The sequence below is a fragment of the Rhipicephalus sanguineus genome, chromosome 1, assembly GCF_013339695.2.
Source record: "Rhipicephalus sanguineus isolate Rsan-2018 chromosome 1, BIME_Rsan_1.4, whole genome shotgun sequence".
NCBI lineage: Eukaryota > Metazoa > Arthropoda > Arachnida > Ixodida > Ixodidae > Rhipicephalus > Rhipicephalus sanguineus.
Window position 1 is genome coordinate 272,544,636 of NC_051176.1, and position 14,126 is coordinate 272,558,761.

Consider the following 14,126-nt stretch of genomic DNA (forward strand, 5'->3'; position numbering starts at 1 on the left):
ACTCGGACGACTCGGCTTGTTCTTATTCCCTGCAGCCTACCGGCTGTGTCGTGTGTTCGCGCCGCTTCGGGTGTTTCCGTAGCGGTTGTCAATCTTAAACATCCATCATATTCGTGAGGGAGCGAAGGCGCCACTAGGATGACACGTAAGGATACGTCGTCGATCACCGTATGTAGCAACACGAGAAACCAGAACGGCTATAGCGAGACGCTTTGGAAGCGCGGCGGAGAGCCACGACGGCAATGAAGGAAGCCGAGATGCGGCTCCCACTCCACACTCTGAACAATGCGGTCCGCCACGAGGAAGAGCCGAGAAAAGCGTAGCGACTTGGAGCGATCGCGCAGAGTGTAGCGCTGATGTATACCCGGGAGCGGCGTTCCGCCATATAGACGGATGAGAGCAGAAGAAAAATATCCGAAACGTCGAGTTTCCAACCGAAAAATACACGGCGTTGTACAACACGCGGACGGCACGGATGACTGGAGCGCCAACCAGCGTTCATGAATAACAGCGCGATGAAGAGTTAGGGCGTGCGTTACGCAGCATGCTTTAAGGCCAAAATTATATTGGTATTCGGTCTAGTTTTCATTATAACTGCGGACGACAGCCTGCGCATACCCTTCGTGATCACTGATGAGCAGTCGATGGCGTTAGAGCGTTACCGTGTCGCCGCCGCAACTCGCCGTCCGTGCATTGCGCACATTAATATATCTGGCAGTTCGCTACCTGCCTGGCTCTACATACACACCAAGTAAGCATATATACTTTGCCAACAAAATGACGCAGCCACATTCCTTGCCTTTAATTTTTCCCTTCGGGTGCAGATAAGGTCGCCTTTTGCTCCACCGAGGCGGCTACATCTGCTACGTAAGCATGCACGAGCGGAATATCGCATAGGGATTTTCAATGTATATGTGTACAGAAAGAATAACAACTTCGAAAATGCAATCAATCAACCCGCTCACAACAGCGCAAGTCATCCTTCTTGCGCCGTATCCTTTTGTACGAGTTCATTTCATTCTCTACGTGAACAGCTAATTTTTTGCAGGTGACGGGGGGAGGGGGCAAACCTTGCTGGATATGCCGTGAGTGGCAAATGAAGTATTTTTCATCGCGAACGCGACTATAGAAAACACCCCGTGCCTTCGCGCGCTCAATACGTCACTCGGATGCGAAATGTAAACTGCCGTTGAAGGCGTAATTAATAACAAAAATTGTTGGGGTTTTACGTCCCAAAACCACGATATGATTACGAGGGACGCCGTTAAGGGCTCCGGAAATTTTCACCATCTGGTGTTCTTTAACGTGTACCTAAATCTAAGTACACGGGCCTCTAGCATCTCGCCTCCATCGAAATGCGGCCGCCGCGGCAATGATTCGATTCCGCGACCTTCGGGTCAGCAGTCGAGCACCGTAACCATTAGAACACGGTGGCGATCCTCGCACTTGACAATCGATGACACAACGCATTTCAATATAAAAAAAGGTCACAGTTTCGCCGCAACGGCGAAGCAATGAATGCGATAGCAACAAATTGGAATGTAACGCGAAGAACGGAAAGCAGCTCGAAATTGCCAGCGCGTCGCTCGAGCCCAAAGGACGCACGAAAAGAACGCACACAGGACGAGCGCGAACTATCATGCGTCACAGCTCGATACTTGAAGCGCACAGCTGAAACATAAAGCAGGACGCATGAAACGAACGAACAGGTACACACAGGACAAGCGCGAAATAAATGTCGCAGTTGTTACTTACTTGTTTCAACAGCGCGCTCCTTTCACAAACGCGGCCGCTGCAGCGAGCGAAGTGACCTTCGTACGCTCTGTGACTTCAGCGCGCACATCGCGGGGAAAGCACGAGACATACAACCCCCCGCTCCACCCCCTTCTTTCCTTGAGATAAGCGCACGAAGGCGACCACGCCCTGTAGGGCGAAGAGCCTCGGCGTTCGCAGGAGCGGGGCGACGACCTTTAAAGCGCGCGCACATCGCGCCATCTCGCTGGTGACTAAGAAAGCACGCTGAAGTAAATGGTGCATATAAATAGCTCGCCGTTAGCATGCTGAAAGACGCTACTCTCCGAGCCTTAGCCGTCTAACGCCGCACGTTTCGGAGCGAGAGGTCGGCCGTTCGATTCCGCGCGTCGGAAAGTATATTCTGAATTATTTTCCTTTGTGGCTCTCTCTCTCTCTCTCTCTCTATATATATATATATATATATATATATATATATATATATATATATATATATATATATATATATATATACGGTGCACGAAGGCGGCGACGGCAAAAATCAGCCGAGACTGTCCATAAAATTGCTATCGCAATAAAAAAGAAAATGTCTATCGTGGTAGCACAGTTTAGAAGCATTTTTTGTACAGCGCAATCGTCTTTGTATACGCGTGTTTATAATCTTCTTCTGACAAGTATAATGCTGTAAAACATACGTGACGGTACCACGGTACTGCGATATGTCTGACGATGCAATATCCTTTCTTTTCCTGCATTTACTCCGTTCCCAAAGGATCGTCTGGCAAGAAGAAACATTGGTATTGTGATTGCAGTCAATAAATTTCTCGACGCGCAGCTCATGGAATTACTGCATTGGAATTTAGTGGGTCGTGCAATCAGCTGCCATGTCCGACTTCTGCCGTCGGGTCGGCATTTGTTGCCGTCCGCTACAGACTCGCAGGGCCTTCGCATGCATAGCATATTCGCTAGCTTACCCCCGATTATTTCAGTTCACATGAATTACCCAGGCTGACATGCACAGCCGAAGTGAGTACAGGGAGCTTAATGCAAAGAATTTCTTAATTCTTAGTGATTTTCATTCGTTTCGATTAGGCCAGATAGTTTTCTTGCCAACTAAGGTGGACGCTGTCTGATGTTGATCACTGAACCTTGCAGCATGTGTATTTCATCAGTGACTATAACGTGTGCGGCATTCTAAGCCGCAGACGTTGATTGTAACAACGACCAGAAGACGATCGTAACAGCAATAACTGGAACACCGCCATTGAAGTGAAAGAAAAGTACAGTTCAAAACACAAATAACCTCGACTAGTAATATCCTCTCGTATTAAGCGCCCTTACAAATTTCTAACCTGTTAACTGACAACAAAAATATGGAAAATAATAAACCACACGCCGCCATCATCATTCCGCGTATTGATCCACAATGAAGGACTAGGACTTCCATTCACCATCAGAGGTCGCAACTTCATTAAACCCCTATTTAATACCTTTGTTCACAAGTGAACCTTTTGTTCCGATCTTGGCTGCGGTTGCGCTAAACCCCCGACATGAACGTTGTCATATCACCCGGAAAAGTACAGGAGGAACTATGGACCGTTTTTCCAATATAGCTCGGCTGCTGGTCCCGATTTAATTTGTCCAAGGCTACTAAAACAACTCAAGTAGTGCTTTCTCACACTTTATCCTGTCCTTATATATATATATATATATATATATATATATATATATATATATATATATATATATATATATATATATATATATATAGCGATCCACTGCTTCAGAATACGTTACTGAGGAATTAAACGTCCGAATAATTCCAACAATCCTTTTAAGTCCTGTTACCAATCATCTTTCTAATCATAGACACATTTTATTGACCAGAATACGATGTAAACTGTTAGAATGCATTATATCATCATATCGGTCGCGAAATACGCAAGTGAGCCGAATCTTCTCTTTATCAACCGACACAGAGCTATTGCAGGAAGAGTAAGTAAACCACTTAATACATACATACATACATACATACATGTAACTACTTGTATATGTAAACTGTGCAGGGAAAGAAGACTGATGCTAGTCCGTGCAGAGTAGATATTTATGTGTTGCATGGTGGCCCCCACTAGACGATTCTTCGGCGAAATTAACAATACCACGTAATGTTTTATTACGATAGCGATTACATGCACACACTCAACTGGTTTTTGCCGTCGCCGTCATGTTACGTATAAAGTCCAAATCAATAACCCCCCCGCCCCTCTTTCGCATCGTATGTTCTACCTGCGAGTAAAAGCACACAAGCGCTGGCGACGAACGCGGCTGAAGAGAAATGAAACGAGCCAGCCATCTGCGTGGCAGGGAAAGGCGCATGCGATACCATCCAGTGATGCTACCGAGGACTTCTGATTTGGAGCAATTTTTGGAGCAGCAATATTTCCATATTGGAGCACTTTGGACGAGCAAAAATTTCCGTCTTGGAGCAGATAATTTTTCATCTGGGAGCACTCTGGAGCAGCTAATTTTGCATCGTGGAGTGCACTAGAGAAGCAAATTTCATTAACATAGAAGCACCTGAATAATTATTATGGGGCTATTATGAAGAGCTAGAAATATTTCGATTCATTGCAGATTTCATGGAGAAAATCATCCCAGGAGCACTCCATATTTCACTCGATAATGCAAAAATAAGGGCTCATGCAGTTGAGTGTTCTGGATTAACCTCTTCGGTGATTATTTTTGACACCAGCAAATAAGCAGAATACCGGATGAATAAAATCGTACTTTATTAAATAACACTCTAAATACATCTATGTGGTTATCAGCAGACGTGGTAGACAAACGTCATGACGTACAGCCTGGCGGTTAAGAAACTGGCCTTACATACCAAACTGTCCTTCACCATGTCACCTCTGTGCCGTGCGCGAAACAGCTTCGCTAATCATCCACTTCACAGAGTGGAATGGCTGAATTGTTAAAATTTTTATTGTGATAGCAATTACATGGACACTGTCGACGGGTTTCTGCCATCGCCGTTGCCGTAATTTTGCGCATAAAATCCAAAGTGATAACATCACCCCGCGAATTCTACCCGCGGGTAAAAGCTCGCGAGCGCTGGCGACGAACGCGGCTGAAGCGGAAATTAAACGAGCCGGCCTTCTCTGTCGCACGGAGAGCACGCACGATAACATCTTCCCGCGTGCGGGCCTGCCGTCGATTGCTGAGAGAGAGGTGTGTGTAGTGATTCGAAAGGAAAAGGAAAAAGGCACCTAATTTCTGCAGCCCAATAGGGAGCACGGCGCAGTGCCTTAGGGGGGTAGGGGGAAGCCGCTAGCCTTACTTCGTATAACAATATAATTTGTTGGTATCGCATTCACTTTCTTTATTGTGAGGTATGAAAATAAAAAATAAAACCTCGGCCTACTGCTTCGCCCTTAAGCAAAACTGAGGGAAAGGGGGCGGACGTGTAACATGGTGTAGCGCTTCAGTAGCGGGCCGTCGCGACGGGCGCGCCACTGACAGCTGCGCATATTAAAACGCAATTGCGGCTGCTCCAACCAGGAGGCATACTTTATTAATGAGATGACATTTTTAAAAGAGCAAGCAAAAAATTCGAATTGGAACCCTAGCACTCACGCGCTCGAAAGGGCAGGGCCTTTTAGGGAATATTTACCGCACAGTGATTAAAAACCGGATGTGCTGGTGGAAGGAATCACGAAAAAGCTCTTCTGGGGAAGATCCATGGATAAAGTATATCTGAGGAAAAGTGTCAATGCGTTCCCACTGTTCACGTGCCCTTCCATAGACGCGAAGCACGGAAAATTCGATATTGTTCCATACATCTATTGCTAGCGATCCCCGATTTCATTCCGCGATGTCCAGAAACGGAAATGAGACATTTTAGCGGCACGCGTGTAGTTATTACTGAAAACTGCTTTCATTACGTGCCGTGCGACGCTTGAAACGAGCTATCAGCGGCGTTTCTGGAACTGACGACGTCCGCCGATGAATCACTGCCACAGTTTCACGCTGCCGATTGACCTAGACGTCACGAGCCTCTGCGGAGCGCGTTTTGATGTCGAGCCGACTTGCACAACAAAAGCTGCGTCGGCACCGTGCACGGCGTCGTGGCGTACTTGGGACGCACGCGCGAGCGCGGTTTTTTTTTCAGCGGAATAATTCTTGGTCTGTGGTTGTGACTTCGACGGCCCCAAGATCAAGCTGCACATGTTTTGACGCGCCGGCGGTGCGATTGCCGGTGATAGACGCCCCCAAACCCGAGACTGGCGCAAATTTCGTCGATATTATCAGGATGGCGCAGTAAATACAATTTGGCGCACTTTGGCGCAGGAGTGGAATCACTGCATCATCCCGTGTGCGAGGCCTGCCGTCGATTGCTCCTCAAGCAGAGGAAACGCCCCGCCCGCTTTTCGTAGGGCGAAGGAGCATGAGGCAGTGGCGTAGACAGGGGGGTGATTAGGGGGCGGGGGGTTGAAACCCCGACCCCCAACAACCCTTTTGCATACATATGCAAATTTTTCAATTTTGCATATGTATGCACGGTGTCCCTGCCATCAGCCAGCACGATTTTAAAAAAGAGGAACGTCGTTACGCGAAGCACACCTTGTGCATATTGTTCCCAGCATACTGTAGTAGCCACTACTACTTTTTCCGTTAATGAGGTTCATTTAATTGGTCCTAATTGTGTTCCTAACTCGACAAAATACTCACCTAATCGTTAAAACGTCAATGATCAAATGTCATGCTCAAATGACATCTAATTGCGCTATTTTCAACAACGTACTAATTGCGTGCTCTTTTTTTTTTTTTTTGTTAATCAAGAAAGCCCTCGAAATATGAAAAGTGACACGTGATTAGACTGCAGCGCGCATCAGGAAGCAGCGCCCTCAAATACGCGCACTGTGAGGTAGCAAGTCGAAAACTGTATGGATCGCCCTATCTAAACTCCCCGGCCGAAGAAACGCGCCGCTTTGGTCTTGAGTCGGCCATAATCTGAACAGTGCTGGCCCAATATCGGTAAGAATCGTCGGCCGTGAGATACGGATAATGGTAGTGGCGTAAAATCGAGTGCAAGGAATCCCCGCAAAACTGCGACGCATGTTGGCGCTCGTCTTGTAGCCTTGCCTAAGTGCGAAACGCCGTCTCTGGCAACCGAAAAAAGGAAAAACGGTTACGTGCAGTAAGTTTATTTAAGGGCGCTGCTTTCTCTTGCGCGTGGGAGCGTATATTTCGCGGGCTTTCTTTATCGGCCTTAAAAAATGAGCACGTAATTAGCAAGTAGTTGAAAATAGCGCAGTTAGTCATTTGAGCATGACGTATGCCTCATTGACATTTTGATACTTAGCTGAGTACCCGTCGAGTTAGAAATATAGTTATGACTAATTTATCAATATCATTAACAAAATGGTAGCGGATACTACAGTGTACTGGGAACAATATGTACTAAGTTTGCTTCGACGTAAAGCCATTATCTTTTTTAAAATCGTGCTGCTTGATAGCTGGCACACCCTGTATATACACGCACGAACATACATGAAGTATGGTCGAGACCCCCCTCCCCCTCTGAAATTTTTTGCTGCCATGGTATACAGAGCACAAAATGACACTCGACCACACTTACCTGCCCGGACCCCACGTCGGATAACCTTTAGCCGCCAGACTCGTAGTGACATGACAGTTATCTCAAGCAATCATGCATACCAGTCATACTAAAAGTTTTGATGTCGCCTTTCAATCAGTGAGCCCCGTACCTACCAAATACGATTGTTTACGATTCTCTGTGTTACACTAGCAAGATTATTTGTAGCCGCGAACGGAAAGGGTGAGCGTTTCCACAGCTAAGTTAGGTGCACCGCTAGCTTAAGAATGTTGTAAAATGGGCCACTTGCATTTCCTTGCAGAAAACCGAACATGGATTCTGGAATCAAATGCACACCTTTCATTTGGGAGGCAGAAACTGTACTACTGAAGTCAAATTCAAGGTAGCAATTTTCTAGCAGGCCACTTGTCTTGTTGCAAGGTGTACTCAAGTGCATTCGCATCGTATCATTCATGTTCCTGCTGCTAAAAAAATATCGCCCCATCTCTTTTCATACAAAAAATTTGATGCAAGAGGAAATTACTGATGTATTAACCAACTAACTAAAGGCCATTTTTAGCAGCAAACAAATACAATGGACAAGTTTATGCTGTCTACTTTATTAGATACAGTGCACAGACACGTATACAGAAAATGATATTTCAAGTATACCACACTGCCTTATGCCACCTAATACAAAAGAAAAACTTGTTCTATTCTCATTTAGATGTTTCACAGATACATGCTGGATAGTAAATACAAGTATGCCTTGGATAAAGAGTAGAAATGTATCACCTGGTCGATATAAATGTCCGAAATACAAACAAGTGGTGGCAAGATTTTGATATTGCAACACAACAGCCACAGCATACGTGGCACAAGGAACACAAACAGAACACTACACATTCCTTGTATCCGGACAGTAACAAATATGAGCATAATTGCCATGTCAAAGGACATTTAATATGAAAAAGTACAAACGCCAAACATGGCACTTAAAAGAAATGACGATACACATAGAACGAAGCTCACACTGCTTGAAGCAGCAGAGCACAGATTGGCACAGCATAGACTGCACAGAACAGAAAAAAAAAGGAGAGGGGACTAACATGATTATTTAAAAACGAATAGAGGAAAGGCAGACAAAAAGAAGGCTGCCACCAACCATCATTACGGAGATCCCATAGGTGTGCCACTATTATAATTGGGGACCTTGGTAGAAACAGTGGCCTTAATGCTTGACACAGCCAGCATGCTCTGTCTTCGTCTCTACAAGGTGCCTCCCGAACCAACAGCATTAGGAGCAAAGATTCTCCGCAAAAATTGTCCCCTTTGTGCACCACTTTTAGAGGGATCAAAATCCATGCTTGCCCCAAATGTATGGTTCAAGGGAAGAGCACACACTAGCTGCTCAAGAAATGCAGTAAAAAGGATTAAAAAAGGATGGGGGAGGAGGGAGAGGAGCCATAAACAAGCCTTTGGCCAACAGCTCCTGGAATTCTATAGATCAGTGTCATACCAGGCAGCTAGCTGGCCACTGCTGTCCTGCTGAGCTGGTGCAGGAAGGGAAGGGTCAAGAGGGTCAAAATTAAGGTCTCCCGGGGCATCAAGGTCCATGCCTGTGTCCATCGGGGTGTAATTATGTCCACCTTGTGATGGCCCCAAGTCAAGTCCTTGCATAGAATCTATGGGGACTTGGGTGTCATAACCTGCACATATTATAATAGACAAGAGTTAAGCATGGCACGTAATTGAGCAACACCTGAAAGCCGCACACTATACTAGTGAAATCCACTTATAACGATGTATAAAGCCAGCAACTAAGGCATTACCATCTTAAAGAAACATAGAAGTATCATCATAGCACATCACACACTAAGCCCCTACATGGTGTTTTGCCAGTGAACTACCAGCTCATTTCCAATTTTCTGATTCCTGCATAAAACAAGTACCATCGCATTGTTTTCACTAATGTCTGAAATGGAAAAGGAACAACATGGTGAGAAAGTGTAACTCATGCAGCAGGAGAAGAGCTGTTTGGAGCAAAAAGAATGTTTGCAAACACTTGTAGTAGTAGAAGAGTGACTGTCTAAGTATTTAGCACAGATTCCTACTACTGTGTGAACAGGAAATGCTCTAAACAATGGGACAAAGTCAGAGAGCAACCATCAATCAGGCCCTACACATGGAAGAATGCTAGATGTTGGCTTCACTGCCATATCCAAGATGCACTGCAGTAAAGCATAACTAAAAAGGGACGAACATGGCAAGTACAATTTCCTCGAGCAACAGATGTCAAAACGTCATTCCCAACAGAAAACTCAACCTAACCAGAAAACCTGCCACCTAACCATGAGAATAAAAGGAAAATTCAATGCCAATAAGAACCTTCAGTTTGCAATTGCCAATATGCATGGTACGTGGTCATCAGCCCAGCTCAGTGTGACTAATGCCCTATCATATTCATCATCATCAACCTGACAGCACCCACTGCAGGGCAAAGGCCTCTCCCATGTTCTGCCAATCAACCCAGTTCTGTGCTTTCTGCAGCCACGTTAACTTCTCAATCGCGTGTTTCTCTTCTCTTGGAATCTAGTCTGTTACTCTTAATGACCAGCGGTTATCTAGTCTACACGCTACATGCCCTGCCCATGTCCATTTCTTCTTGATTTCGACTAAAATGCCCTTAACACCTGTTTCCCTGACTCACTCTGCTCTCTTCTTGTCCCTTAAGGTTACACCTGTCATCTTCCCTTCCATTACTCGCTGCGTCATCCTCAATTTAAGTTGAACCCTCTTTGTAAGCCTCCAGGTCTCTGCTTCATAGGTAAGCACCGGTAAGATGCAGCTGTTATATGCCTGCCTGCGAATGTGCTTCATCCCATTTTTATTTTCTGTTACTGCAGTCTGGTAAGGCAGGGGTCCTCAAACAGATTTCCGTGAAGGTCATTTCAGGCTTTCATGCTCGGAACTGATGCGACCACATCTAGATTCCCTCGGATTTAACAACACAATTCACAAATTCAGAGAAGAAAATTTGCATTCAATATTGGATTTAGCAAAGCCATCACACACCACATCCACACTTCAGCAGTCTGTGGGCAAGCGAGAGGCCAATGTGGCAGTGGTGCTATGCGATTTTTGGACACACCGTGGCCACACTGTGCACTGTTCATGTTCGCTGGCGAAGATGTAATATGTGCATGAGCATAAATTGCGAAGCTTTTTAAGGTGAGAGCCACTTGGGAACACAGGTTGGCAAAAAATGCGGAGCTCACTCAGACTCACTCATGAAATATACCTTGCCCTTCGGGCTCACTCAGATTCAGACTTGCCAAAATTTTCCTCAATCGGACTCGCCCACTAAAATTTTTTTCTCAACCGGACTCACTCACTCAAACTCACGGCTCAATTTGAGTCCGAGTCGACTCACGAGTCTGTTAGCGTATAATTAGCTTTTCCGACCGTCATGTCAATGCTCTTTAACACCAATATCTGGCATCATCGGTGCTCTACTTAGCACCATTTCATCTCTTACATTTCAGCAAGATGGTGCAAATGTCACAGTTGGACCACCACGAATGCAGAAGGATAACTGGCTAAAGCAACGACCTCATATTACAGAATTGCACTCGTTTACAGCTAAGTGAGCAAACACCAATGCAGGATTTCCATTAACAACACAGGAACTGCCTGTATCATCAGGTCCCACAAGCTGCAGGGCAAAGTAATATGCACTCATCTATTTTCCATGTGTGCTTCACGCCAAATATACAATTTTGCATGCTTAAAGTAAACCTCACTTTTTTTGTTCAGCAGCTTCTTCAGTTCTAGAATTACAGTGCTAACAAAGTGCACTCTCCTTACAGTGCACCTTAGAGCTCATATGGAAAAAAACTGCACCCTACATAGCAATAATTATAATTTCCTGTGAACATCATTATAAGTGGACTACACTTCACTCTTCAAATACAATGCAAGAACAATGCATTGCAGGGTGTTCTGCAACCACGAAATTTGGTGGACTAAACATGCAAAATCAACATGAGCAGTAGTTGATACATGCTTAAATGAAAAATGAATAATATGAAAACATTTTTCACATACTAACATACAGCATTCTATGCTTGACATACAGTAGATGCCATTTTAGCAATAAAACCATAATGATCCCCACCAATGGAAAGTTCAGCACACTAAACCAGCCAGAGGAGGCTGCTTAGATTGCAGGGTTCCTCAACAAAAAAATACGTGGTCATGATCAGTATCTGGTACCTCTAATTGAGGCACAAGAATGCTTGGCTAATAATCTTGCACCTAGAACTAATTCATTTACTTGGTGGAGCTTAATGGGTGGCTAATTACACAATACACGGGTAGGAGGCACAACCTGAAAAGGCAGGGCTAGGTAATCCCCAGCAATACCAGCTAAAACTGAAATGTGAACTTTTGGCGACAAGTCGCACACATCCTCGTGAAGCACCACAACCATTGCAGCAGCTGTGCTTTTTAACAATAAAAATAGACTGCTTCATGTCAACTCATCAAATCAATGTTTATGAGATAGAAGTGTCAGCTCTCCACATATTTTGATTGTTTTCCTATGTCAAATAAGATGACAAATGAAAGCAACAGCTTACTGACTCCTGGAGAGCGACCTCCTGTTATGATAAAGTAACATGACTATGTCATATACCATAACTCCACAAAAAATATGGGAGGTCAGTTGACTGAAATCACTCCATATGATGGTCTTTTACTCATTCCCCCCCCCCCCCCCCCCCCCCGCTTCCCCCCAATCTTTATCGCTGCTTTAAGCACTTACAGAGGACAACATACCAAAATACACCAGTACTTGAAAAAACAAATACCAAAAAATGACCGCCAATAACAGCTGAAAGTAAACACTGCACAATCATAAGCCTATCGCCACAAACAAACCTTTGTATGCCCTTCCTACATATACAGTCGAACCCACTTATAACGATCCCAGATATAATGATCTATCGGTTATAACGACCATATTTCGGAGCACTTACGATTTTCCTATGCTACATATTGAAATTGCGTCCACATATAGCTAACATTTTTCAAAGCCTTCTACTTTTACAACGAACACTTCAGACACGGTTGCGGCAAAAATATGGCTCATAAGAAGCGAAAAAAAAGTTAAAACAGGCCTTCTAAAGTACTAGAGAGGTGCATGCTCACGCGTGCCCTGCACCAGTTCACCCTCGACGAAGATACCCTAGACTGGCGAGCACCGCACGCTGATTTCAGACGCTGCGAGCGAGGTCGCTCACTTTCCAGGCGTTTCTTCAGTGGCAGAATGGCAGTGAGAAATTAAAAAAGAAATAAGAGGTAGCATGAAGCCTTGCGGTCAGCTCTTCACACGGCAACCTTTTCTGGCGCCATTCTCTGCAGCTACGACCGCTCACGAGGAACCTATGCCTTGGAATGCAAGAAGTTATAAAATGCAGTAAGTGATGACCGCGACAACTTCTCGGCGCATAAAAGTTCACTGCGTCGATGCCACAATGTGCCGCAAAATGTCTTCAGTCTTTTCAGTAACGGCAGAGACCGGTCGATCAATGATTACGACTTCCGCGCAATTGCGGCGATGCCTTCACAGATAAGCATCAGAAGAGAACGAAGGCGATGTGGCGGCCAGCGATGAATGTGTCATTATGACTTATCGCCGACAACCTTATCACAATCATCTGCAGCTATCTGCACGGCTGCACGTGTGGCGTAAACTGTTTGGATTGATGGCGGTGCGAGCAGTACAAGTGCGCGTCGCTTCGTGGAAACGTAAGTAGCTCGCTGGTGTTGAGCGGCACGGGCACCAAGAAACGTCGATGCACTTACAGCCAGCGTATACTGCGTGTTTTATTAAGAGACATCCCAAGCGCGCCGCGCCTCGTTGTGCAGGACCGTCAGAACATCGCAGAGAAGTAGAGTGTGCGTTACTCGCAAAATGCTTGTCTTCACCATGTTGAACGAACAGGCTGCTCGTCGCACCCGTGCATGGTCCAAGTGAAGCGGGCACGAAGAATGCACAAATGCGCGTAATACAGCAAGTGGCCCGGCAGTGATGGTGTGCCGTGTAGGCGACGTGCTGCACGCAACTAGCCAGGGATGATCGGCTACACATGGCGGTACCGCAGTTCAGTAAAACCAACATTACTAGAACAAACTCAGTTTAAAAGCTCCGCCGGAGAGGCGGTTCGCGTGGCGGTCATGAGAACTAGTGGCACTGCAGTCACGTCTAGCTCCCGCGGCACGCGCTTGTTGCGATCGGCGCCGCCGATGTACAAGCACACGTGGGTTACAGCGACGTCTGCGCTTTGTTGGCTCGTCATTTTTGTGACTGTTCTTGACCAGGCTTAGAGTCTTGTACGAAGACACGTGCATGATGTACGAAGTGTAACGAGGGCGAACACATTCACAGTGCGGTATGCCGACTTGCTTTGCGCCGGGCTGCAAGAGCGGCTACCACAACGACGACTCCGCTTCACGACGCTTCTTCGGACCTCCAAAAGACCCTGCACCATTCAAGCTTTCCATCGCAAAGATAGAAAGCTTACTGCGAAATGCAAGGTCTGTGACGTTCATTTTGAGTGACGACATTGTAAAGCACTATCGTCATGTCGTTGCGGGACAAGAAGTTTTGATCCCACGTGGAAAGTGGGAACTCGCGTTCAGGGCCGTGCCGCGTTTGTTCCCAGCACTTCTACCTCACATTTCAAAGCTAAAATGTTTGGGACCAAGG

At 45.7% G+C, this 14,126-nt stretch overlaps 1 protein-coding gene across 1 annotated transcript in view; it reads right to left on the reverse strand.

The window, feature by feature from the left end:
* Positions 1-7,954: 7,954 nt before the first annotated feature.
* LOC119378984 (armadillo segment polarity protein) overlaps positions 7,955-14,126 on the reverse strand; it is a 55,888-nt gene continuing 49,716 nt past the window's right edge. The window contains exon 15 of the mRNA XM_037648107.1: positions 7,955-9,063. Coding sequence (XP_037504035.1) covers positions 8,855-9,063 — 209 coding nt within the window. The 3' untranslated portion in view covers positions 7,955-8,854. The remainder of the gene's footprint in view (positions 9,064-14,126) is intronic.